Source organism: Dipteris shenzhenensis, chromosome 15 (assembly GCF_047967505.1).
Source record: "Dipteris shenzhenensis isolate YYH24624 ecotype China chromosome 15, Dip_SZ_1.0, whole genome shotgun sequence".
Taxonomy (NCBI): domain Eukaryota; kingdom Viridiplantae; phylum Streptophyta; class Polypodiopsida; order Gleicheniales; family Dipteridaceae; genus Dipteris; species Dipteris shenzhenensis.
Window position 1 is genome coordinate 48,822,344 of NC_141610.1, and position 25,989 is coordinate 48,848,332.

The following is a 25,989-nucleotide window of genomic DNA, read 5'->3' on the forward strand; positions in this document are numbered from 1 at the left end:
GTAGGCACCACCTACCTCCAATAGACATTACACCAAATCTGAGTTCCAATGTCTCATGCACAAGAAAGAGTCAAATGTGAGCCCCCATTCTGTTTCCCTTATGTTTCAACTTTTTGGATCTTAATGTGTGAGAGCTTTACTTAACTTTCTTGAACAAGTTCTCCTCTATTTATATGTGCACATCTTTGCAGTTATGATCTTTCTTTCTGGGATGTTTTCTTGCTTCCTCCCTCCCCCCCATATCTCCTTAACCACAAATTTGCCCTAACCTGCCTAGCCATTCCATGCCCAAATTCTTTTAGCACTATACCACCTGAGGAGCAGCTTCTCTGAGGCATCACAAATCGTCCAACACTCCTGTCACACTTCACTGTGGATCAGTGACATTCTGGAGAAGAGAAACTCGCTATATAAATGAGTTTAATATCCGAGACTTGTTCCACATGATAGAGACTCCAGATGCCAGGAATGAACACTTTGTAGTCACTACTCCCATGATCTAAGTATAATTGAAGGTATCGATAAGCAAACCTACATTCGCAGATTCGAAAAAGCTGAATGGAAAGTAGTAACAGCAGCATCCTTCCTCCTCATCCATGTGTTTGCTGACAACCTCAAGTGAGACCAATTGACCTCATCTCAGATCCAAAATTTCTCTTGTAGATAATAGCCCTTCTGACAAGTCTAGTTCCACGGGAATACAAGATTCCACTCAAAGGAAAGCAGCTTAACAAAGGTTTTCATTTATAGCACTTCACATCTTAATGAAAATCAATTTCCTTGGGACAGATTGACCTGATTTCCTGATTAAAAATAATTGGATGTGGCAGTCCATTCAAGCACAGCTTCATCATTGACTCTTGAAACAGTACTAGGCACAAACCAGATGGATCTTGTAATCCATTACAGGGGCAAAGCAAAAAAAAAGCAAGTGACAACTCAAGTAAGCAAATACACAATCTGCACATATTTCAAGTGAGAATAAGTACTAACATTTAGAAACAGTTCAGTATGAAGGTCTTCTTATACTTCAGGAAACGTGCATCAATCCATGTGATAGGCTTCACCTTCATATTTTTTGTTAGCAAATTTCCAAAGTAAAACCCCAGTTTGTAATAGTACTGGTTTTCATGAATTTACTTTGGTTGTTGCAGGCAGCATCATATTTGACTCGAACTTCGTTAAACATATAGTACTTCTCACCGTCTCACCTTGGAAACAAATCTCTCTAGTTAAGTGTATTATAGGAGATCTTTCTTCAAGCATTCTGTAAGGTGCAGTAATCAAAAGACAATATACTGAAGTATACCAAAAAGGTCACTTAAACCACACAGCAACTGAAAGAGTTGCTTTTGCAATGACACATTCCCACTCCAGCAACTAGAAATAACTAGAAAATCACTGAGTGTCAATGTGTGTACTTGATACAGACCATGAGGCAGTCCTATGCAGGAACAAAAAAATCTGCATTGACTTTACTGAATAGCTATGTTAAACAGCCACGAACGTACAAAACTCAAAATATACAAGTCCGACGATCCATCCGTGGTCGAATGCCTCATCAGCTGTGCATGTGAAGAACCACCGAAAAGAATATTCACCCATAAAAGGTGAACCTGCCAGAATATTCACCCATAAAAGGTGAACCTGCCAGGATAAAGGATGCAGCTGCCAGGATAATGGCATCAACCTACTCTGTTTGTGACTGTTTGATACAACGAGCGTAGCTGAGTGTTCCACTTATCAATGGCCGTGTACTTCTTTAAACCCTTCGATCTGCAGATTCATACAAATAACATGTAAATTAAGTGACTACGACTTGCATTCATTCAATACAGGTGGTGTAAACATTGAAAAGAAGAGAGATCACTGGACTCCTGGAAAGCACTTAAGAAAGCATCGTGAGAAATTGCCGAGGTACAGAGTTATTCGAGAAAAGGAACAGAAATGTTGACCTGTCCCCAAGTTCCAGAAGCTGGTTGACCTGATCAATGTGCCCATGCACTCTATTATCCAAAATAAGCGAAACCAGAAGTTGTTCCACATCCTTTTCAGGAATATTTAATTCCTGGAAATACCAAAAAGCATTTAAAACAACATAGCTGTGAGATCACTGACAACATCATGGGGAGGAAATATTTTGATGTTTTTGCTTGAAAGTATGCAATCACTCACAAGTGGCGAGTCTCCATGATACTGACCTTTGAGATAAATGGAATACGGATGCGAGTGTATGGCTTGATAAGCTTTAACAGAACTTGTGTTCTGATATTCTTCAGAAGATCCTCAATATAATTGCGAATGAATGGATCATCCATGATTGTTTTTCTATTGCTCTGCAGATCAAAGCAAAAACCCTAAACATGTGATCCTTCTCCTTTACACCAAATGAAAGAGCCACTCATGCAGCATATTCTCACATTGAAACCCAGTGGTTTTCCTTTGATTGTGATTGTGAAAAACCAGGCAGCTCTCAAACATTTACCTTTAAAATCTTCTCGAACTCCAAGATTTCATTTCGTTGGTAAGCTGCAACAAGATTGGTCATTGCGAGAATCTCTGGATCATTTTTGTACCTGTTGAGAAGCATCAAAATGTCAAACAAGACCCTCTATTCACGTCAAAGATAGAACCAATGATGGAAACGTGACGTACTAAATAATTTTTAAAATAGTCATAAAATAAGAAGACACAGAACCCACCCTCCCATCAATCAAAATGGCATGAAGGAAATCAATAAAGAGCGAAGAGGCAAGCAGGGTTTCGCAAAAAATACAACCACCAATTTTGATTCGAAGTGTCATGGATGAAAACCGATCGCAGGGAGAGAGAGAGAAGGTCCACACTGTTGCTTTATTGACATTAGGATAGCTTTTGACAAATCATTAAGCCACTAGACTGAACCAGTGGGGGAGAATGGAAGAGATAGGAGTGCCTAGGAGTAACTGCCACAGCCAAACTATGAGAGCATGTGTGTTGCAGGGCCAAGATGAAAGATGGGTTTCAGAGGATTTGCCCAATGACATTAACTCAAGATGAAAGATGGGGTGCAAGGCTGCCCACTTTATTTGATCTATATGCATAAACAGCAAGAAAAACACCTCTAGCAGGATGCAAACACTGGGCTACAAGAGACAAATATGAAAAGTTCAAGGCGAAGAGGAGCCAGCATCATCTAGTAAACGGACAGCATGCAAAACAAGGAAAGAGGTAAAGTGCAATAAGATATACAAACGCCAAGAGACAAGTAGCATCATCTAGTAAACGGACAGCATGCAAAACAAGGAAAGAGGTAAAGTGCAATAAGATATACAAACGCCAAGAGACAAGTTGCAGACAATGCAAGAGAATCCCAAGAGTTTGAGGGACAGTGTGCAGATAATGAATGCTATATTTGATCTTAAATCCTCTGAATGGAACAGGTTGATATGCCTAGTAACAAAGAACAGCTGCCCAAGATGATTGACTTCTCTTCTCATCCTACACAACCTTTGATTCAGAGAATGACAATGTTTTTGCGCTCTGTTTTCTGTTCACAAATCCACTGCACTTTAACACAGTATCAAAGCAGCAAAACGAGTAGAACCTCGGACCAAGAGAGCTGCAGCAGCAAGCAACAAGTTTGAAGGAAATTCGCTGCTGTAGGAAGGTCATCGAGGGACTGTTGGAGACTGCTGCTTGCATGCGTTTGAGGTGCGGACAGTTCACCGGCGTTTCAGGATGACGCGGGGATATCGTTTTGGCCCTTATGCCATGCCACCCACCCTTACTGCATCGCGCATGGATGAAACCATCGGTAAAGATCCAGTTGGGGCTGACAGAGTTAGCTGCTGGAAGATGTGTACAAATCGGGTGCAAAGGAGTTGAAGAAGGCGAAGCCAGTTTGGGGTCGAAGGCGATTTCTTGGAGAAGGTGTTGCAAGGTGTGGACAGCGAGGCACTGTTTGAAAAGTGTTCAAGGCAGCAAGCATCGGAGCAGCCTCTTCTTCCTTCCAATATTCTCTTCGAGCTTTCTTCTCTCTTCTTCCCCAGCCTCCTATCTCTTCTTCTTTTCCCAGCCACCCTCCCTTTTCTATAAGAGCTACTTCTCCACCCCTCTGAGATGGCAATTTAGTCAGGATGGCTGAGAAACAGGTCAAGATCCCATTGTAACCACCTTCCATCAGTTGTGGGGGGTTTGAAGATGAATGATGGAGTTTGTGCTTCAGTCTAATGACCTGGCTGACTTCATCCTTGTGGGTGCTGCCAAGCCAGATGCGCTTGTAGAGAATCTTGGGATCCTTGAGCGGGAGGAGGCCGAGACCTTGGCCCAGCTCTGAGATTGGGTCCTTTATTCTCTTGAATTGCACTCCTCGTTATCATCCTCATTATCAACCATGTCAAGCACATGACGCAGGCCAAGGCGATATGGGAGCACCTGGCGTCCCTCTAACACCTGAGTCTCCCTGATCCCAAGAGTCTCCTTGAGAGATTGTTGGATCCCACCAAGTCAGCCAAAATGTGGGAGCACATCAACAAGCTCCAGGCACTTCATCAGAAGGAGACCTCATCTGAGAACATGGCCATCACATTGTTCTCCCATCTTTCATCCCAGTACTCAGCTTTCTATTCATCCCTTCACACTAGTGGGAGGTTGAATATTCTTACATGAGAACAGCTCTTGCCAATGGTGCTTGATCAAGAGGACATTTTCAAAAGTCCACAAGGAGGAGATGTGAGCCCTACAAAACCAAGGAAGGAACAAAGGTAAAGGGAAGTGGACTCTTCATTCTCATCCTCAGAGAAGACTAATGCATAGAAAGAGGCCTTGAAGGCCATGCAACCATTGTGGGCAGAAGGGTCACTAGAGCAAGTGCCCTAAGAGAAATCAAGGCCAGGTTAGCAGTTCCTCGGCTGCACCTATCACCCCCGCCTTTGTTCATTTGCAAGTCATGGATTATTCATCATCTTCAGGAAGAGGGGGTTGAAATCAAAGTTGGTGATTTCAAGGAGTAGATTCTCAATAGTGGTGCCTCTCGGCACATGTCTCATGACCGGCTCACTTCCAAGATTTTTAGTTGCAATCAGGCAACATGTTCCTCGAAGACACATCCGCAATTCCAGTTGGTGGAGAGGGGGATCCTTCCAAGTGGCAGAGGGGAAAAGCATTCCTCCAAAGTATTGTTATACCATCACTGGCCTTTTAGTTGTTGTCAATGCACAAGTTGTGCAAGACTCGTAAATTGTTTGTACTATGACTGACCTTTCAATTGTTGTCAGTGCATGAGCTGTAAAAGACTAGCAAATGAGTACTGTTCGTTAAGCATTACGTGGCCATCCAGGACATTGACACAGGATAGGTGGTTTGGGGTGAGAGAGTGGATAAAGATGTTTACAAACAATCCATTCCATCTTCCCTCACCAATGGATAGGATGGTGATGAGTGGCACTTGGCAGCAAATACGCCCCATTTATTCGGTACCAAATGGTGTACCACTTGCCAATTGATGGCAGTACGCATGGACATTGTTGTGCCTGCAATTTTGAGGCAAGCTCCCAAGCAGGTCTTGAGACTACAGGAGTCGGTTCCCCGCTGCCTCATGTGAACTTGTGCAAACCATCTTTTGTTCAGACATTGAGGACTAGTAGACCCAAAGGTGTCACCAACAATGGTTGGTTTATGAGTTCCTAGGAGACCCTCGAGTTTCGAAGGGAATGCAAACATGGGGACTTGAACATCACAATCACATGGTTGATCCTTGTAAGCAGGTACATGCTTCGTGACCGTGGAGTTTCATTGATCTGGCTGTGGCATACCAGATTGGACCCGAAATCTCCAGAGGGAACTGATGAGCTCAGTGATGCAAAGGCCTTAGCCAACAAGATTTTGTATGATCTTGCTGCATCAGCAGCCTCAGTTGGATCTTGATTGCAACCAAATTGTTGTACCCCAAACTTGGGAGCACATGGTGAAAAATCTAAGGCAAACTTTATGAGTGGGTCTTAAGCCGAGAGGGGGCTTCTTCTGCAAATGTTCCAAATACACGGGTCAATCCGACACCTAGGAGCTGAGAGGGGGTGTTAGAGTTAGTCATTTCTTGTCTATCTGCTAGGGAGACCCAGCGAGAGGATAGATCAATACATGACCACAGAGGGATGGACCCATACCAAAGCAACCACATAGAAATTCGGTAGGGTAACTTTTAAGAGAACACAACTATGTCATTGGGCGAACCTTTCCCCTACCACCATAATCATGATGAGTCTTAGAGTTAGTTTTCAAGGAAAAAAGATTTTGTGGCTATAGAGTTATGGAGGTGTAGGTCATTGGGATTTGCCATTGAGCGAAGCACGTATCTGATGCAAGGAAAATGGGGCAATTGGAAGTCTAAAATATTGCATAGTTCACAGCCATTTCAAGTAGAGATACGTGGTCTAGGCAGAGTAACCCATCCTTTGTTGGGAGGATGGGATTGCCACAGTGCCATGTACACTACATAAATTGTGTATCACAGTTTGCTACTTTCCACCAGCTATGGCCTCCTCACACACATCAATTTCAGACAAACTCGGTGGCATTAGCACCATGGTCACAGTCACCAAGATACCTTTGGAAAAAAGACACAAGGTGTCCTAGTCATGAGGGAAAAGGAAAAGGAATACATTATAGGAAGCACGACTATCCTAGATTGGATCGCATCTTTACCCTTCGAGCCTTCATGGTTAAGGCCAAGCATCATAAATTGTTGCTTTGTAAAATTCAAGAAGGCATGTGACTACTGTATTGGAGGCAATGCTCATGCCCTATCTAGGGAGCTTCAAGAATGCAATCAGGAGATCACAACTTTATATGATCATGTAAGAGGCATTTAGCAACAACGCTTTCCACACCAATTCCCAAAACAACTGAACAAAACAAGGGTGCCCTCTATCCCCCACGCTTTTTGGGATCTACATTGATGGACTGGAGATATTGATGATGCATGTTAGTTGGGCATTTATGATGCCACAATGGTATACATTTAAAAATACTGCCATGGCTATGTGATGAATTGTAATTATTGATATGATTATCGAGACAGCCTTATGTTCAGGCTTAGATCTCGATTTGGGGCTGTTGACGGAGCCTCCAGGCCTTGATGTGATCAAATGGTACAGATGGTACCAACAAACAATGTGATATTTGCTAATATTTATTAATGAAAAAAATATGCACTCACATGTCTAGGTCTTGGGGGCTCCTTTGAAATAAAAACTCTGCTGTAGCCATAGCCGCCTCTTCTCAGACTTTTGCTCCGCTCAGCTGGTCGCCATCTCCATTTTCTACTCGCTGCTATCGTTCCTGCTCAGATCTGCCCGCCTCTTTCTGCCCCGCCATCACAGCACGCCATTGCGCGCCAGATCTGTGCAGTTCCGCTCCAGATCTGCCCACCATCTCTGCCAGATCTGAGTGCCAGATCTGCGCCCATCAGCTCCCGCTCCTGCACCCGCTCCTGCACCTGCATCAACGTACGAGAGTGTCCGTACAGTCCGTACGACTGTACGGAATCCGTACCTGCACAGGCCGCACTTCTCCAGCTGCTGTTCGAGATCTGCGCCATCTGTTCGACCTCCTGGACTGCGCCCCTTTTTGCACCTCTGCCTCTGCCTAGGATTAAGGTACTGTGCTTTGCCTCTTTCAGTTTGCTGAGCAGTCTCTCTTTTTTTGCTGGTTCCTCCTACTTCGATGGGCTGTCATATGCTATGGCCTTGACAAAGTGGTGAGAGAACCGGCTTCTTGGATCTCTCCTTTCATTTATTTCTGCAAATATTGTAAGGGAATAGACACTGCACTTGCATCCTAGCAAGAGGTAAGACCTTCCCCCATGGCATCTTCCTCTCATTCTCTCATATCTATCGACAAATTCAATGGGTCCAACTTTCATACTTGGCAAATCAAAATCAAGTGCCATCTTATGAAAGAAGGTCTTTGGGACATTGTTCACCGTGCTGCTCCCGAAGGTCCCGACACTGAGCAAGTTGTCACTGCCAAGAATGACAAAGCCTATGCTATCATCTTGCTTGGCCTTGGAGATGATTACATTCATCACATCTCCGACATACAATCTGCTCCTCAAGCATGGATCACTTTGGATACCCTTTTTGGACCCCGATCTAAAAACTCTAAGATTGCACTTATGATCTCATTCTTTGATCGACATATGCAGGAAGGAGCTACTATAGCCTCTCATGTCAATTATCTTCGCAATCTTATGGTTCAGCTTGCGTCAGTCAAGTCTCCCATCTCCGAAGATATTGCTATTGCTGTACTTCTCAAAAGCTTACCTGACACCTATGCTACTCTTGTCACTACCTTCAAGTATCACAATAATCCTTCTCTTGAGGGTATCATCAATGCTCTCCAAGAGGAAGAAAGAACTCAACAACGAAAGATAACTGACACTGCATTTTTAGCAAAGAAAGGAAGTTCTAAGGTAAGAAAGCCTTGCACCCATTGTGGCAAAACTAATCATATGGAGAAGGACTGTTTCAAGGCTCATCCATGCACCATTTGTGGCCGTGATAATCACCGGGAGAGGGACTGCTACTCCAAACCCTCTACATCAGCCCCTGCATCTATCTCAGCCCATGTTGCTGCAGCATCTCCATCAACAGATCCTGTTGTTCCTTCCTCATATGATGAGAAGTGGGCTTTCTGATTACGTCTATTTCTTGTCTACCACCTTGACCACCGATGATGTAGGTCAAGGGGTTCTAGTGTCTTGGTCTTTCTGTTTGACTACAGTCAGTTTTCTGTCTATCTAGTCTTATCAATCTATCTGTCTGCCAATCTGACTATGTTTTGTTTTAGATCCATCTTGTCCCTACCCTTGTGGACCCATATGAGGATATCACTTGAGGAGGGGTGTCTCAAGATCTTTGTCTGTCATGTCTTCTATCTTGTCTCTCAGTCTATCAGTCTTTATGTCTGTCTTCTAGTCTTGTCTTTCTGTCTTACTCCTAGTGTCCACTTAAGGAGGGTGTTGGAGATAAGTGCACACTAAGTGTACTATTTCCTAGTCTACATTTGTCTAAGTCTAGTCTAGTCTTTGTGTCTTGAGTGTGTGCCATGTGGCACCTCTACAATTATCCCATAAGCACTCTTGCTTTATGTCTTGTACTTTGGCCCATAAATTCATGGGTCACATCATTGCAATCTATCTGTCTAGCTTGTGTCTTGTCTACACTCTTCTCAAGGTATTTCTTGTCTTTCAATTCTGTTATTTCATTTCTAGTTTCTAGTTCTTGCTTCCATATTCCAACATATGTATGTATATTTTGTGTGCATGGGTCTTAAAGGGATACATTATCTGTATTTTTTAAACGAAAAGTGAATGGACTTACGGCTTAGCTTCCTGACCATCAAAGGGATTGACTTCGGACTCCATCAACATGTTCGCCAACACTAAGTACCTGCGGTAAACTCATCATTACATGAGGCTAAATATTCATAATAAAATGTCTAACAATGATTATTCATAGACATAATTGTTTAAGGAAACTTTGAATGTATCCATTTAAAAAATGATAGTGAACAAAAAAACAAAAATTGTGAGAAAGGTCAGCTTGGTAGTGGTGGCGCAGGAAAAAAAAGCCAGGATAGATAGACTCGAAAAAAGTAATTTCTTAAGTCCTCTGTAACACCTCCTCCCGAGCTAAAAGAGACCATTTGCAAGCAATAAATAGAACTTAGCAGCATAAAATTTTCTAGAAACACAATACACACTTGAGGCACTGAATTCGTCGATGTGCTCCAGCTTCATCATAGTTTTTGAAAGCTTCAAAAAAGTCTGTTGCTGCCTCTTCCCACTGTCTCTCTGCCATGTGCATTTTCCCTCCACACTCATGGATGATTCCCATAATGCGAGGATGCGGTATTGCAGATTTGATGCTCAGTGCCTTTTGATACAATTGCTGCAACAAAAAGAAAGGGAAGCTTAGCCTAATTGTCTTACTTAAACCTGCATATACTTCAAAATCTGCAACACCATGTTTTTACACAATGCGATGTACCTCAAATAAGTTCTATGCAATGAACAAGATAACAAATTGAATGAGTTTACTGACAGAGATGAACTCGACATTTCCACACTCCAAATTTTCCAGTAGATAATATCTATGCTTAGCTCACATAACTCTTTTTGTCAGTTCCACACATTTAACACTCAATATTGTCCTATAGGTTTTTTGATTATAAACCATCTCAATGGTCTGTGGTCGTCGCATACACATGGTGGCCATCGATTTCTAGCCACAAAAGCTAATCGTTCAAGTCTCTCATGACCTGTGACACAGTTTTAGTCCTATTACCTTAATTAACTCACAACGATAAGTTCACTACATATTGAATGCTGTGCTCCCGGGAAGTTTAATGCTCCCACATTCAATTCTTGTTGTAGCCCCTTCTCATGCAACGTCAAATCACTCCAATGTCCAAATTATACAAGTTTTGAGATCTGAGCATTCAAAGTGAGGTGCCGAGATGTGAAGGACTAGCACATGTTTCATCAACAGAGGACCAACAATCGTCTACCAACCAAGCATGACTTGGGGGCCAATGTCTAGCCGACTTTGGCCAACTGTTTCGTGGCAGTGCAACCATGTGCCATCTAGACACAAGTCCTCCACCTGATGCCGATGTGGTACATACAATCGATTCACAATGTGCCTGGCACATGGATGCCATCAGATCATCTTGATTCTCTCGCATCTTGTCTTGACATACTCATTTTCGTACAAGAGACTTCCAGATTGACCAACTCTAGGCTGACCTAGAACTCAAACCGTGGAGGCTTTCAACAATTCTCCCTTGAAGCTTAAGATGCTCTTGGCCTTCACAAAAACTAGACCATCAATCCAAAGCGCATGCAAGCAAACACTACTTCAGAAGCACTTTAAGCTAAAAGATCAGTAGGATTTGCCCACACTACCAATTTTAGATCCTACCAATGGGATAATTACCTTGACTCAAGATCCTTAGACTAATTGAACAATAAATTAGTGCAAGCAACATGAAGAAACCGAGCCCATAAGGGTTGAGCCAAAAAGTTAGCCATAGGTTCACTGTTTCAAACGTTTTTACAGAGGTGTTTTTTTTTTTTATAAGCCTTAAAAGTTAGTTTTTTCCAATGACAAATTTTTTTAAATTTTCATACATGTTTGAGCTCATAGAGAATAAAAAAATGAGAGCATGTACATCAAGCCTTTGAAGCTCATATATTCATGTCCAAGTTTGAGATGAGAAAAATCAAATAAGAGCATTTACATCAACTGTTTCATCTTGAGCCAAGTCTAAGGTGCCAAGAAAGTCTATCTCCAACTCTATACCGAGTTGATGTCCTATATCATCATCGTACTCTAGCATCATACGTTCACCTAAAAGTATTTGATCATCTTCTTCAATAAAGATTAAGTGTGGTGATTGATCTTGATGATTGTTGTCTTCTTCATCAATATCATGATCTCCATCCTTCTCCCATGCGATGTCATTATGCGCATCTTCCTCTTGGCTCATATGGTGATCTACATCTTCTTCGCTAGATTCATCAATTGGATCCAGCATTGGTAGTGGCATCTCCATATCCACATCTCGATCTTCAAAAATTTGCTTACTTCATGGTGCAACTTGGATCACTGACATTCTATTTAAAATATTCCCAAATTTTCACTATCATCCATCTTCAGATCAAACAATTCTTGCTTTAGTATTGCTTTCGAGTGCTTCATACGTACCCCAAATAGAGTCTCTAGAATCCTCCAATTCTCAGCAGCCGACTTTTTCACATCAATGTGGTGAAAGTAATCTCTTCCCAGAGCACGACCAATCAGTCCTAGGGCTTTGTCATTTCTTTGACTCCATGATGCTACTTCACGTTCATTGTCTGGCTTCTTATCTGTACCATCTACGAGACCCCAGAGGCCTTTTTGCATCAAGTAAAGTCGAGTGGCTAATTGCCATGAGGAGAAGTTTCGGCCGTTGAGCTTTATGATGGAACCATCAATCGACTTCTCCTTCTTTGTATAATCCATTGCGTTGTTTAGGAACCTTCTACAATAGCTCTGAACCAAGCTTCAGCCATCAGATCAACTGGCTCTCTTCGTCTTCTACAAACTCGACTACGAGCCGTGCACTTGAGGGAAGAACCTGACTGTGTACTTGAAGGAAAGCGCCGCTCTATATGATTTCTTCGACAAGCAGTCTGATCTTGCACGCTCCCCGAACCGCCTTCCACAATACCTTCGAACACTGCTCTGATACTACTGTTAGGATATTGATTGTCGAGTTTGCATGCAAGTGCTCAATAATCACGAGATGCTGCAGTATGTATAAACAACAAAGAGACTCGAAATGGCGACACAAAATCAGAGTCTACCGCCTTCCACAATACCTTCGAACACTGCTCTGATACTACTGTTAGGATATTGATTGTCGAGTTTGCATGCAAGTGCTCAATAATCACGAGATGCTGCAGTATGTATAAACAACAAAGAGACTCGAAATGGCGACACAAAATCAGAGTCTATGAACTCATAAAAAACACTGATCTAGAGCCTCACCCGTACTCGGTTTTTTGGCAACACAACCGTGAAACTAAAGACTCTCTATGGACCCTAAAAGACTCTACTAGCAGCTGCTAGAGCTCACGAAGAGCTAGACTCGATACACAAGCTCAAAGCCTTCGACAAAAGGACCGACTCTGTCGTAGACATCATAGATATAGAAACCGCCACTGTTTCTACAAGTCTCCTCGTCAAGTAGCTGCGCCATCGCTCGCCAAGTGTCCTCTCATGCATAGAGTCACCAATCAACTCCTCTCTCATGCATGGGCCAATCACCACCAACGATCTACGTAATAGGTCACCTCCCATGCACTCAAATCACATGCTTAATTGCCTAGCATCGCCTAATGAGCCTTATGCCAACACTAGCTTGTATTTATAAGCCTAGATGTGGCTATCATTAGTGTCTCACCCTACTTTAGAAGCCACCCCAGATTAGCTCACTTTCCATAAAGGGCCCTACTCTTCTTTAAAGCCTAGCTTTTCCCAAAATAGCTTGCTTTTTGTAGATTAGCTTGATCTTCTCTATTCATGGGGTCTAAATCTCTTCCACACTAGCACAAGTCTCAACCTTCCATCAATCTAGATCTAATCCAAATCCTTATTTAGCCCAAATGCCCCCATTTTGGTTAAGCCCTGATAGGCAGCACATGTTGATAGTTTAGGAACCCTTCTATCTTTTCGCAAAAGGCATGCAACTAGCAACCTTTGTGAATCCACACAGGACATTAAGTCACTTCAACCAAATAGCACCAACTAAAGGAGGGGAAGACCAAAACCGCTCCTGTGGGCAGTGGAATCTTTTTCGACTAAGTCCTTTCAAGCTACGTCTAGAGTTCAACTAATGACCAATCACTTAGCAAGTTCTCCTTTATGGGCAAGAGGTGTTAGAAATGAAAATCCCACCAGATGTTATCCCGCAACGGAAGACTAATTGATGAACCCAGGAATTACATGCAGAATATTTCACTATGGAATCAGACTTCTTAACTTGTGTGTACTTCATAACTATAGATGTGTGTGCAAGCCAATAAATAGACATTGCATCCAAGACAAAATATAGAAGCAACACTTGATATATTTCCGTCTGTCCAAAACCGGACACAATACAAAAGAGATGTGGAGTCCCACCAAACCGGACACAACACAACAAAGATGCAGAGTCCCACCAAACCGTGATCCTCCGATCTTACCAAAAGTCATCCTGCTATCTGCTTGACACCTCCAGATCTCTGAGCCCGCGTGCTCCTCTTAGCTAATGTGGACTCTCTATTCAGTGATCCTTCCACCTTGCTGCCCGGGTAGTCAGCCTAGGGGGACGGCCTCTCTTGGGCTAAGTCTGCAGCTCTCCACCTCCTCCTGAATATAGGCCCAAGGATGGTCCTTCTATTGCTCTTCCTACTCCGTGGTAAGTGATGCCAAATGGAGGCACAAATGCCCCCCTATATGCCCCCCTTGAAAAAACCAACCAGCCAGCCTGTTATGGCCGACCGGATCCCCCCTACCAGCCCATTGGACGGAGGGCACTCCCCCTTTTGGAGGTTGGTTTTTTTTTTTTTTTTTTTTGGGGCAAAGAAAGGAACCTTCTATTAATGCTTGAAAGACTTCATACAAAACAGCAGCCCCGAAGGTGCTGAGTATGGAAAAAAACTGGGAAAAGGCTGAAAGAAAAAAGCGGCCTGTACCAGCTAGGTGGGGGAACTATACAACTAGCAAATCCCTCGCGGAGTGAAAATGTAAAAAACTCCGGCAGGCCAAGCCTTGCAAAATCGAGCACACCTCGCGACAATCGCCATAGAGCCTGGGGTCCCACGCTCCTAGGTGGAGCGTAGGGTGTAGATGACAAGGTGTAGATGATATCCTGCCAGATGGCGACCAAGGTAGCCGACGGTGGAACCGGATGATCACCCATTACTAGACTGCAGTGAGCAACCCAAATGTTCCACGCAGTGATACTGGCTACTACCTCCCACGGAGGAGGAGGAGGAGCCAGGCTATCAAGAGAGACCGCCAAATGGAGCTCTATCCTCTGAATGCTCTGACCCTATATCCGGTAGGCTGGGAGATCTCATCAATTTGGAACGCGTGTCCTCCCTCAGTCAACCAGGCCGCAATCCCCCAAGTGTAGTCCCTCTGAAGACTCTGCATAAGGGTCACGATCCTAAGGACTCCAATCCAAATCCTTGCTGCGCTACGACAGCTCCAGAGGCAATGCGGAATCTCGTCTCCAGAAAACCAGCAGAGCAACAATGACACTGCCCCTCCACCCGCATTTGCTCCAACCACGGGCTAATGGGCAAGCTTCGTGGGCGGCCAACCAAAACAAGCGGGATATCTTCCTCAACCGTAAACTAGACCATAACCGCGCCCAAAACCTAGAGCAGACATCTCGGGGCACTCTCTGGGCCACCCAATGCCTCTCCCTCGAAGGGGTCCACATCGAAGAGTCCATCTGAAGCCTTCTGCCAATCCGTGTGGTGTACGAAAAGAAGGGCACCTCGTCCACCTGCTCGGCAAGGCCGCCCCTGGAGAGCCAGAACCACTCTCCCGGATCCACTGGACCTCCCTCAAAGGCATACCCTCCCAAAGCCAGAGGCGCCATCTCGAGGCATCCTGCTCTGTTCAAAGCTTTTAAAGCTACGGTTGAAAAAGAAACACGCTTGCAAATAAAATGCCTACTCCTGTCTTCGTATTTTGAAGGAGGGATTCATCACACCACCGGGGTACACTGAGCTTCATATGCCTCAACTCACTACGGATCTCCATCGGACAGTTTCGGGTATTATCTCCGCATAGAGAGCGACAGAGTAAAGGGGATCCCTAGGGAGCATCGCATATGCATATTGTGCTACTATCAGGAGGTTGAGTCGGAGGAGCATTTTGTTTTCACGTGCCCACTATACCACGAGATCCGAGGCCGCTACCACTCTCTTCAGAGACGGCTCCGGACACCTTTCCAGATTCCTCGCCTACCCAAATCACAGATGCCTCATGGCCTTCATTTACGAGGGGGTCCAACACAAAGAGTATTTACTCATGCGATGGGGCTTGGCCACACCATCAGACACCTCTCAAAGCTGGATCACAGAGCTCTTCCCATCGAGTGACATAGATCGTCCAGTCTCTAGCCGCAAACGTGACAAAGACCTCGACCTGATGACCGCAGCACGACACACGAGACATCGAGGGGACACACAAATCACTCTGGGAGACCTCCCGTCATTGTTTAGACCCGGGATACATCCCACGGGAGTCACGGTGGCTCTGGTCTTGCGTCGAGTCTCCTCCAGGAGACCGAGACGCACGGCACCCCTTGACGGATGCCAGCGTCCCATCATCAGCTATGCACCATCCAGGGCAACATGACATATGGAGGATTCTGCTCCGCACCAGTCTTTTTTCTTTTCATTGTCACACCCAGATGTATTTGATTATGTATGATCAGACTTAGGATTCAGCACGGGTGATGATGCTCGTTTTAGTAGCTCCACCCTTACTGTAATTTGTATCAGGTTTTCTTTCAGTCTCATAGACCCATCGGTCTTCCGAAGACTCTAATAAAATTTCTTTCTTTCTCAAAGGCAGTTAGAGTGGCTCGACTCTCTACCAAATCAGAGAGCATGACAATACAAAGGATGTCTTTGGACCACTCATTTTGGACAGTCACTCCAAAATGACTGGTCCAAGCACATCCTCTAAACTTTCATGCTCTCTTGCCTGGTAGAGTTAGCCCACTCTAACCACCTCTGAGACACCACTGTCTGCCGAAAAGCTGCATGCACTGCAAGAAGGCACTCCAAAACAATGTGCATGTATGCAAAGCGTGTCTTCGATGGTCGAACAATGGCAGACGGTGGGTATGGCAGTGGGCAACGGTGAGGATGTAGCAAAAGCAACACCCTTTTGCCTAGCCCTCTTCCTTGCATGAGAGTAACCAGCAATAGCAATGGAATCAGTATCCATACCATCATCAAGGTTGATAGTGTCAAACTCCAATAAATCCTCCTCTTGCGAGGCAATAGCCATCGTACCAGGCCCAGCACAGTGTTTTTGCATTCTCTCTTATAACTTGCTGTGCAATCTCAGTAAGAACTGACAGACATCCAAACCACCAAGGCTGTAACAAGCGGGGACTAGCTGTGTGGAAATTGGATGAACATACAAGGGACACCAGAGATCTACCTAACTCTAGTACACTGCTTTATTTACACTAATGGTGTAAATGCCCTGAGATACTCTTGTACATGGGTGCCAAATCAGCATACAAAACTGAGCTGAGCTAGGCTGATCAATCATCACCGTCATCCTATTTATCTTCTAGTATAAAGTGTATCAATGTGTTACATGCTTTTGCATCTAAAGTTAATAATGTGAATGAATCTTCCACGTTAGATGCATGGGAAACATGCCCACTTGCTGAAATAAAAATAGAATATGCTGATGTATTTCCATCCGAGTTGTCGCTTGGTTTACCAGCCCCTTAGGACAGTAGACCTTCGGATAGAGTTAGTTCCAAGAGCTCAACTTGCAAGCATCGCACCTTATAGGATGAGCCACATGGAAGAAGATGAGATGTCTCGACAATGATTACAATATATATGCTTGGGGCAAGTTAGAAAAGTAAATCTCCCTGGGGTGCTCCGACGCAATTGAAGCCCAAGAAGGATGGAGGTTAGAGAATGTGTGTGAATTATAAAAAGTTCAACAAAGTAACAATGAAGAATCGATAAGCCCTTCCTAGAGCAGATGACTTGATTGATAAGTTGCAAGGAGCTGCCTATTTTGCAAAGATTGACCTTTGTACTCAAGTTACTACAACATAGGCATAGCCGAGGATTATGAACTAGGTATGCGTTCTTAGTACTTCCTTTTAGACTCACAAATGCTCCAGCGACCTTCCAGCAAATGATGAACGATATCTTTCGTAAATCGTACAACAATGCAACTTCGTGCACTCCTAGGATTCATTATCTTCCTTAGGAAGTTAGTGAAGGATTACTCAAAGCTAACCATTCCTTTGACAATTCTCCTTAAGGGGCGTGGACTTCGGTCCAACAAACCTATCTCGTTCAACTTGATGAGGATTTCCAATTTCTCAAGTTAAGGCGAGAGAACCACCTATATTGGTTTTACCTTATCCTAGCCTAGCATTCATGGTCAAGGTTGATGCTAGTAACTTCGCGGTAGGCACAACTTTATTCCAAGAGGACCGACCTATAGCTTTTCAAAGTAGAAAGCAGATGATGCTTAGATTCGATAACCTACTTAGGAGAAGGAATATTATGCGGGCCATTTATGCATTGAAAACTTGAAGACATTATCTATCTGGAGCCAAGTCAGTTGTATTGACAAACCATGAGCCTATCAAATACATATGTGACAGACCTAAGTTGAGGGAAGGAAGGCACAATGGGCAGAATTGATGCAAGACTTTGATATGGAGATTAAATATCGGAAGGGCTGCTTGAACAAGGTTGCTAATGCTTTGACTCACATGGGTGTGGCAAACCCTTTAAGTTTTATCGAGATAGGAGCTGACCTTTATGATTCCATGAGAGGGCTATGTAGGACCGACAATCAACAAGTCCAGACAGGGACCACACAGGAAGATCTTATATGAATGTCATGATACTCAAACCGCAGGTCATCTAAGCATTCAGCGAGCCTAGGTTTAGTAAAACGGACATTACACTGGCCTAAAATGAAAGTCGAGATTACTGGCTATGTGGTAAAATACCAGCAACGTCAAGTAAATATGCCTTAGAGCTGGAGGATTGTTGCATCCTCTAGACATCCCTGGAAGTAAATGCGAAAGTATCTCCATGAACTTCATTGTGGGACTACCATGAACCCAACAACGGCATGACGCTATATGGGTTGTGATGAATAGATTGACGCAGATGGCTCCTACAAAGACAATGTAATGCCTGTTGAACTGGCTCATCAGTTTGTTGAGCAGTTGTTTAGCCTGTATGGGTTGCCGTGATATAGCAATTGATAGAGATCCGAAGTTCTCTTGGAAATTCTGGAACGAAGTGTTTAAGAAATTGGGAACCGCTTTGAGTTTTGGCTATTCATTGGGCACTTCTGGAAGGAAGTGTTTAAGAAATTGGGAGCCACTTTGAGTTTTGGCTATTCATCCTGAGTCTGATGGGCAGACAGAAAGGCTGAATCAAGTCTTAGAAGATATGCTTCGAGCATACATCTCCACGAGGCCATCTTATTGAGAGAAGTACATCCCAATGGTAGCCCCAAGTCTGCTGTGGCAACTGGGTTGAAGGGTATCCAAAAAGATGCAACTAAAGATTTCTTGCGCGACATGCAACAGTTGTTAGTGACTACATGAGAATCTATCAGGAGTGCTCAAGATAGAGTACAGTTTTATGCTTTAGACAGCCTTCATCCAGAGAGTTTTGTGAGGGAATGCTTGTTTATACTTGTGAATACTAAAGGATTCCAAGACATTATGGACAGGTTGGTAGAAAAGTTATGCCCTAGGTACTGTGGACCCTTCTTAATCTTGAAAAAGATTAATGAGGTTGCAAATAACCTAGAATTGCCTCCACATGTAAAAGTTCACGCGGTTTTTCATACCAGTAGACTGAAAGAGGCCCTGGGGACACAATCTTATTCCGCCCCAAGAACTTGTGGAAGTTGAGGATTTGACCTATGCTCCGCGTGAACCTGAAAGAGTTATCCATTTCAGGGAAAGGAAACTTCGGAAAAAGTTAATTCCGGAGTTCAAAGTTAAGTGGAAGGATAGGTCTGAGGACAGTGAATTGACAGTTTGCAGCAAAACTTTTTCAATTTTGTTGCCGAGTAAACGCTAAAAAGACGGAAAGAATGTTATGTTCCTAGACGCTAATCCTCAAATTAGTAAGCTTAATCCAACAAGGTTAGGAGACCCTAGGATTATGGGGAGCAGGTTCACGATAAACAAAGTTATGAGTAAATGAGGAAAATAAAATATAAAAATAACTTGGTAAGCAAAGCTATGCATATGTTCTCATCAGTATCCAAGCCATCTAGGTTTTGAAAGATTCCAGAATCTCTTGGGTAAACCCAGTGCTTACTAAGCTTTGAAATCCCAACCCAAACAACAAAACCTTCGATAGCAAAACAGAAGAAACAAAGCAGAAAATAAGAAAAAGAAATGCGAGAGAGAGAAGAAAATCTATTAATGTCCAAGGGAGACCAACAGGTCTCTTGGACAGCAAAAAACCAGCTAGTACATCCACTCAAGGAAGGCACCAATGGCAGTGCCCAAGGGGGGGTAGAGAGAGAGAGAGAGAGAGAGAGAGAGAGAGAGAGAGAGGTGTTAAATTTCCACCACATCACACCTTTATTTTAGTTTTTATTTATTTTAAACAAACAACAACAAATGCTAACACAAGGAAACAAAGATAAACCAACGTACATATAAAGAAAACAAATGAGATGGCAATGCAAACCAAAGGAAACAATTATAAGAATTATTTTTTAAGTAGTTCTTTTTGTTTATTTTAAATTTAAAAACAACAATAAATTATAAAATAATGGATTGGGCGGGGGAATATAATACACTTTTTTTTAGTATAATAAGGGAATATAACACACACACACACACACATCATTGGCGAAAAAGGGTCAATGCCCCAACTATGAGCCCGAAAGCTCAAGGAGTCGACATCTCAGCATACTTGTCTCTGAGGAAGTTTATGAAGAACGATTTGACAAGTCTCACAAGAGATCAATCATTGCATAAACTGAAATTCATAAGCAAAAAGTAGGAAAATAGCGCAATTAGTGCCATTCGGAACTGTTTAGAAGAAAGTTTAACCAACAAAGGACAACTTCAAGATCTACAACATATGTGCACCTTTTCTTTTCCAGATCAAGGTCTTGCTTTTACATGTCATCTAACAAAAAAGAAGATGCAAGGCTGATTTTTTCACTCTTAGAAATTTGCACCTATCTTTTTCAAGCTTTCCTATTCGTGAATTCAAATCTATCTTAGTATAGTGTTTAGTAAAAATCAAATGTTTCAAGCAAGATTGGAGTATGGTTCTCTTCTACACTAGGGAGAGGAGTTTAAAAACTTTATGACTGCAATAACTCCCACCGAATCATTCAAAATCCAATCTAAATCTATTAGAATATCATTTCATTTCATGGACAGTTGGTAATCTGGCCTTGAAGCAATAACTCAACAACTTTAAGACACCAATTTAAGACTTACAAAAGTTTTGATGTTTCAAATCCAAATAATTTTGAGGGATAGAACAACTAGCATACGTCTTTGCTGCAAAGTTAACCTCTCCTAGCAGAGATTACAAATAATTCTTTTTACAAGTGAAGAGTATTTGAGCTGGTATTTACCCAAGGACGACTCATCCTTTAAAGGGAGAGAGCTATCACTATCAAAGATGCGAACTAAAGGAACTTCTCCTTGAAGGAACTAGATTCAAAACTGTGTGATACGAGACCTTGGAGCCCTAAAGATTCTTATACTTGAATAGCAAACTTTGAAACTCCTTTCTCTATGGCTTTTAATAGGCACAAATCCTTAGAAGAAGAAAGTAAAAATATTGCACCTTTTAAGAAAAGCTCCCTAAAAACCACAATAGGTAGGACAGAAGTATCAGCAATAACAAATGTTATCAATGAAAGGCGCAACCTTTTCGCAAGAGCAACAAGGGCTACTAAAATTGGCTAAATATGCATTGGCTAGCCCGCTAGCTTTCTATGCATTGTAAGGTTTCTCCAATGCGGATAGCAAACTTCGAAACTCCTTTCTCTATGGCTTTTAATATATTGTGCCTTTTAAGAAAAGCTCCCTGAGAAAGACAATAGGAAGGACTGAAGTATCAGCAATAACAACATGTCCTAAAGAACTAGAAAAAAGTAACCTTACTACTAGTGCAACAAGGGTTACCAAGATTGGCACAGCTTTATATGCATTGTAAGGTATCTCCAATGTCTGCGTAGTTGAAGGCCTTTTTGTTAGAAATCAACCAAACAGAGGGTACACACAGCGGAAGACCGATAGAATAGCCAAAGAGCTCACACCGTGGTGGTGTGGGTCGAATCACAGACTTACTTAATGTGCTTCACATATATGTGCAAATCAGCATATAGACAATGCTCAAAAGAGGTATAGGACCAACAAAATATTTCCATCCAATGGACACAATACAACAGAGGGCCAAAGTCCCACCAAATTGTGGTCTTTTGTCCTCACCAAAAGATGTTGTCTTACTACCTCCGAGACACTCCTAGATCCCTAAGTCCGCATGCTCCCTGATGAGCGTATGTAGACCTTAGTCTGCGTGTCTGATCCCCCGCACCTTGCTGCCCTGAGCGTCAGCCTAGGTGTGCAGCCCTTCTTCAAGCTTTGTCTGCAGTGCACAGCCACCCTTGGTCCTCCAGGATGTAGGCCCCAAGTCTGCTGCTCCAAATCTGCTCCTTGAAGGCTGCCCTGGTGGATGAATAGTGAGGACCTAAGGGGGGCCTTTTATAGGGGCTGGTAGCCCCCTATCTGTACCGACCCAGCAGGGCCATAATAGCCAACTGCTGCAGGTCTTTCAACCGACCCACCAGCCCTTTTATGGGGCTGTGGGGACCCTCTGTGGGGCTGTGTGCTGGCTGGCCTGGTTGGCCAGCAGACCAGCCAGCCCTCAGCCCTATATAAGGGCTCTTTTGCAGCCCTCTTTTCTGGCCCCACCCCGCCCCATCTGATGCACCTTCTGCTGGTCCTGTTGCAGGTCATAACCCTGCCCACACATCTCACCAAAGTGTCGCCATCAGTGTGCCTTTGCCCTAGGATAACCCTGCCAACATCGTCTAAGTTTGGGCATAGCGATTCACATTCCCTAGGACCTTTTCCTCTAAATGGTAACACTCACACCAATGGCCTTTCAGCGCTCAATCTAGCCATCACTTTTCATAGTTGATAAACTTCGACTCCTAAATTTTCACGACTCACGATCATAGGAAAGTGCTGTGTAGCTGGGAAAAAAGGAAGCTAATTTTGATTTAGAGATTTGTCGCTGTGCCTCCTTGCCGACAGGTATTATAATACATACAAGACCATTCGCATACGAGTTGGAGCTGCTACCAAACTCTAGTACACTTATATGTTTGACATAGGGACAGGATCTATGTATATCTAAGAAGCACATAGAAATGAATACGAAATCCCATTATAGGATTTTGGCCAATAAATGCTAGCATAGTGTATGTGTAAAATGTAATTCCATTATTATGACAATATTGCCATTTTTAAAAAAAAGTTCAATTTCCAAACACCAGAACTGATGCTTAATAAGCAACATGCACAGCTCTTTGGTGGATAAGTTTAAGAAGAGGATCTATGAAGCCACCAAAAAATTACTTCTGAAATCAATAAAATGCATCAGAGAATAGACACATGTGAAGACCTCTAATACTCGAATACAACCCCTTTCTACAAATTGAGAGCACTGAAAAACCAATAAACCAGGAGAGAAGACATGCAAAAAGGGAGGAAGGGCAGACATGGGAGGACCGGGAAGCCAACGAAATGTATTGAAATTTGAAGGAAGAGTTCCAATGAAGACCTTCAATTTCTTGTTGTTTTTTGTTTCTGTGTACATCTGTATTTCAATGGCATACACCTCTAACAACTGTGTGCCCTTCTTCTGATCATCTGAGCCATCCTCCCTCCGACAAGATTTGTGAAGCTCTTTCAATATCTGCCAGCAAAAAAGTTTGATGCATTTCCAATTACATTTGAAACTGAACGTAAACAAGCAGGTACCTACAGTAAAAGACAAAAATTTTAATGAAAATGAACGCCAACCTTATTCATGCGGCCATACTCCCCCATATCAAACCAGAGTTTGCATAGCTTTAAGTTTGTTTTAAACCAAAGCCTCTGTAATGATAAGAATGAAACCATGACAAGAGTTTATTCGTCATGCACAAAACAAATCAAAACGCTTTAAAATTTGAATATGAGAGAGAATTTGCAAACAAGTTCTCACTTCATTTTTTGCATCCTCTAGTGCTTTAAGGGTAGTCTGATAAAATTCCTGAAGCAGTTCCAAATTCTGACTAGCACTTCCAGACACAAAATCTAGAATGTTGTTGATGCATTTTTCACTGTAATTTCGAGTGACAGCTGATTTTATATACGTCAGCATCACTCTATAAGCATCCATCATTTCTTTGTAATTTGCCAAACGGTAGTGCAGCTTGACTGTTTGCTTTAAGGCTTTGAAACCCCTGCCAACCAGCAGGCATTTTTGCTCCTTTAGATTTACCAGAAGTTTTGACGTGCAATGATGAGAAGAACGTAAGGGAACAATGTAAGGTAAAACTAAAGGAATTCAACAGATGATCTCCAAATCACTGGACAATGACAGTGATAAGCACATCATTTGAATTCAATGCCAAAGAAACTAATTTAGGCATATCTAAAACGAGGATTTATGTATAAACTATTACCATTCCCCCTTTTCCCCTTCCATCCTAACCACCTCATCAAAGCCAGACAATGCGCCTTCAGGATCTGTCTCCACCAAGCCTGCAGTGAAAGCTTATCAATATCAGAATATGTTGATATTCTGTCTTCAACAGCTTTCTTCCTTTCTATAACGGTTTCAGCTTGCAATAAAACTAGGGTTTCCTTAACGAAACTGTCGCATAGAAGGATCAAGACTCCATAGGTCCTTTCAACATACAGTTATCAGCACAAAGAAAGACGTCAATCTATTTACTTGATCCTTGATCATAACATAAGATTTAACATCTACATCTTTTTGCAAACTCTAGCCCGTATCTCCCCATAAACAAATATACAAATAAGGTTGTGATAAATCCTTCATCCTTGGCGGACTCCTGCAAAGAGTACGTACCTTTTGAATTGTAGTACTGGTTCTCGATGTCAACATCCTGCTCTTCCGGTTCTTCATCAGAGTACTCAAATCCATAATCCTCCATATCTGCATCTGCCAGGTCGTAAATTATAACAAAAAAAACGTAAGCTTCAAATCACTGAGATGACCGATAGCATTCTACAAAGATCAGGAAAGCACCAATAGGAGAACCAATAAGAGAAAGCTGAAGTCATTACGTTATTAACTTCATGAAATCTAGCTGTCAATAGCAGCCATCCGGTTTATGTGGGTTCGACAAGTACATGTTCAAAGCTTCGAGATTGTCTGTTCCTTTTCGGATTTTCTAGACAATAGCATTACTATTAGTGCATTCTTCTGCTTTAGGGTGCCATGCAAATTATGGCGAGAATAGGAATATGAGGTTCGAGATTTGCTTCAGAGAAATAATACAAAGCTAGATGGCAAGCAGCCAGCGTGTGGCGTCTTGTACAGTCTCGAACACGGAACTAGTCAGATTAACCACCTGCAACTGCATGATAACTGGCGGTGGCGACTAACATGGATTAGGGGAGGACGAGGCAGCCACAATTATCCGTGATCGTTCTTGTTCTGAGGGCAACCATACAGGCCGCGCAACTACGCTCAATTGACAGGGCCAAAAAAGCCGAAAGCGAGGTATATACAGGTAACGATTGTATAGCAGGAGGTGAGGGAAACGAGAAGGCGAAGCGATCGAGAAAGAAGGATGATGGATGAAAAAGGGATGAGGGAAAGAAGGGGAGGAGTACCTGAACCCATGGCTGAATGCGATGGAGTCCGATTGAGAGGAAAAGTTAGGGAAGCGCTGGAAAAACCAAGAGAGGGTTTAGGAGGTCATCGTCTGAGAAGCTCCACCATCACCCTTTAATATCATAGAGCTTGTAGAGTGAGTGTCTTGTCTCTGTGTCTGTCTGTCCCTCAAGAATAGCAACAACAAATGCTGTCTCTGTGTGTGTGTGTTTTTTTTTTGTGGGGAGGCTTGTTGTGTGTCAAGTAGGAAGAGGGAGGAGTGACCACAAACTTGACCACAACATCCCTCTTCACCTCACCTTCTTATATTAACTTGACCTCAACTTCCCTCTTCACCTTTCCCACATGCTCAGGCACTAGGGAGTTCGTTTGAACCTTGTGATCCTAGTTGGTCACGCATGTGTGTGTGGGTGTATGAGAGTGTTTACACTCCACTGCCCCACCCACCCAAGCTTGAATGATAAGGCCCTTGGGAGAGCAAGGGGTGCTTACACCCCCTGCGGGCCCGCCTAAGCCCTTAGGCAAGGGGTCTTGGCTGCCCAAGTTTGGGCAAGCAACATGAATTTCGACACTAATTGCCATGTGGAAAAGTGCTCCTGTCTTTGGGGTTGGCGGGTGGGCAAGTGGGCTATAAAGAGCCTGAGTATGGGGGGAAAAAAATCTTCATCTTGCACCTCAACCCAACATTGCCTCAACCTCATCGTTAACCCCCCACCATCTATATTACAAACTCAAAGGGGGCCTTATTAAATAATCCCAAATCG

At 43.1% G+C, this 25,989-nt stretch overlaps 1 protein-coding gene across 3 annotated transcripts; it reads right to left on the reverse strand.

The window, feature by feature from the left end:
* Positions 1 to 1,275: 1,275 nt before the first annotated feature.
* On the reverse strand, positions 1,276 to 25,471 carry FUS12 (proteasome family protein). Of its 3 annotated transcripts, XM_087385594.1 has the most exons (13): positions 25,225 to 25,471; positions 24,455 to 24,547; positions 24,045 to 24,123; positions 23,582 to 23,822; positions 23,398 to 23,472; positions 23,156 to 23,290; positions 9,745 to 9,932; positions 9,363 to 9,431; positions 2,486 to 2,576; positions 2,202 to 2,336; positions 1,956 to 2,068; positions 1,642 to 1,776; positions 1,276 to 1,610 (listed from the first exon to the last, which is right to left on the reverse strand). In XM_087385594.1, exons 1-12 carry the CDS (start codon positions 25,232 to 25,234, stop codon positions 1,686 to 1,688), a joined length of 1,320 nt encoding a protein of 439 aa, XP_087241720.1. In that variant the 5' UTR covers positions 25,235 to 25,471; the 3' UTR covers positions 1,276 to 1,610; positions 1,642 to 1,685. The 3 variants fall into 3 exon arrangements, with proteins under 3 accessions (XP_087241720.1, XP_087241721.1, XP_087241719.1); XM_087385595.1 differs by having other exon boundaries at positions 1,276 to 1,776; positions 24,455 to 24,541; XM_087385593.1 differs by having other exon boundaries at positions 1,276 to 1,776; positions 25,225 to 25,470.
* Positions 25,472 to 25,989: the final 518 nt, after the last annotated feature.

What these genes read in the sequence shown, in the direction of transcription:
- FUS12 (XM_087385594.1), bottom strand. An exon ending in TAGAGGATGCAAAAAATGAA is followed by an intron (nt 23,473 to 23,581) that starts GTGAGAACTTGT and finishes TTATCATTACAG; the next exon opens with AGGCTTTGGTTTAAAACAAA. An exon ending in AAAACAACAAGAAATTGAAG is followed by an intron (nt 9,933 to 23,155) that starts GTCTTCATTGGA and finishes TTTTTGTTGCAG; the next exon opens with CAATTGTATCAAAAGGCACT.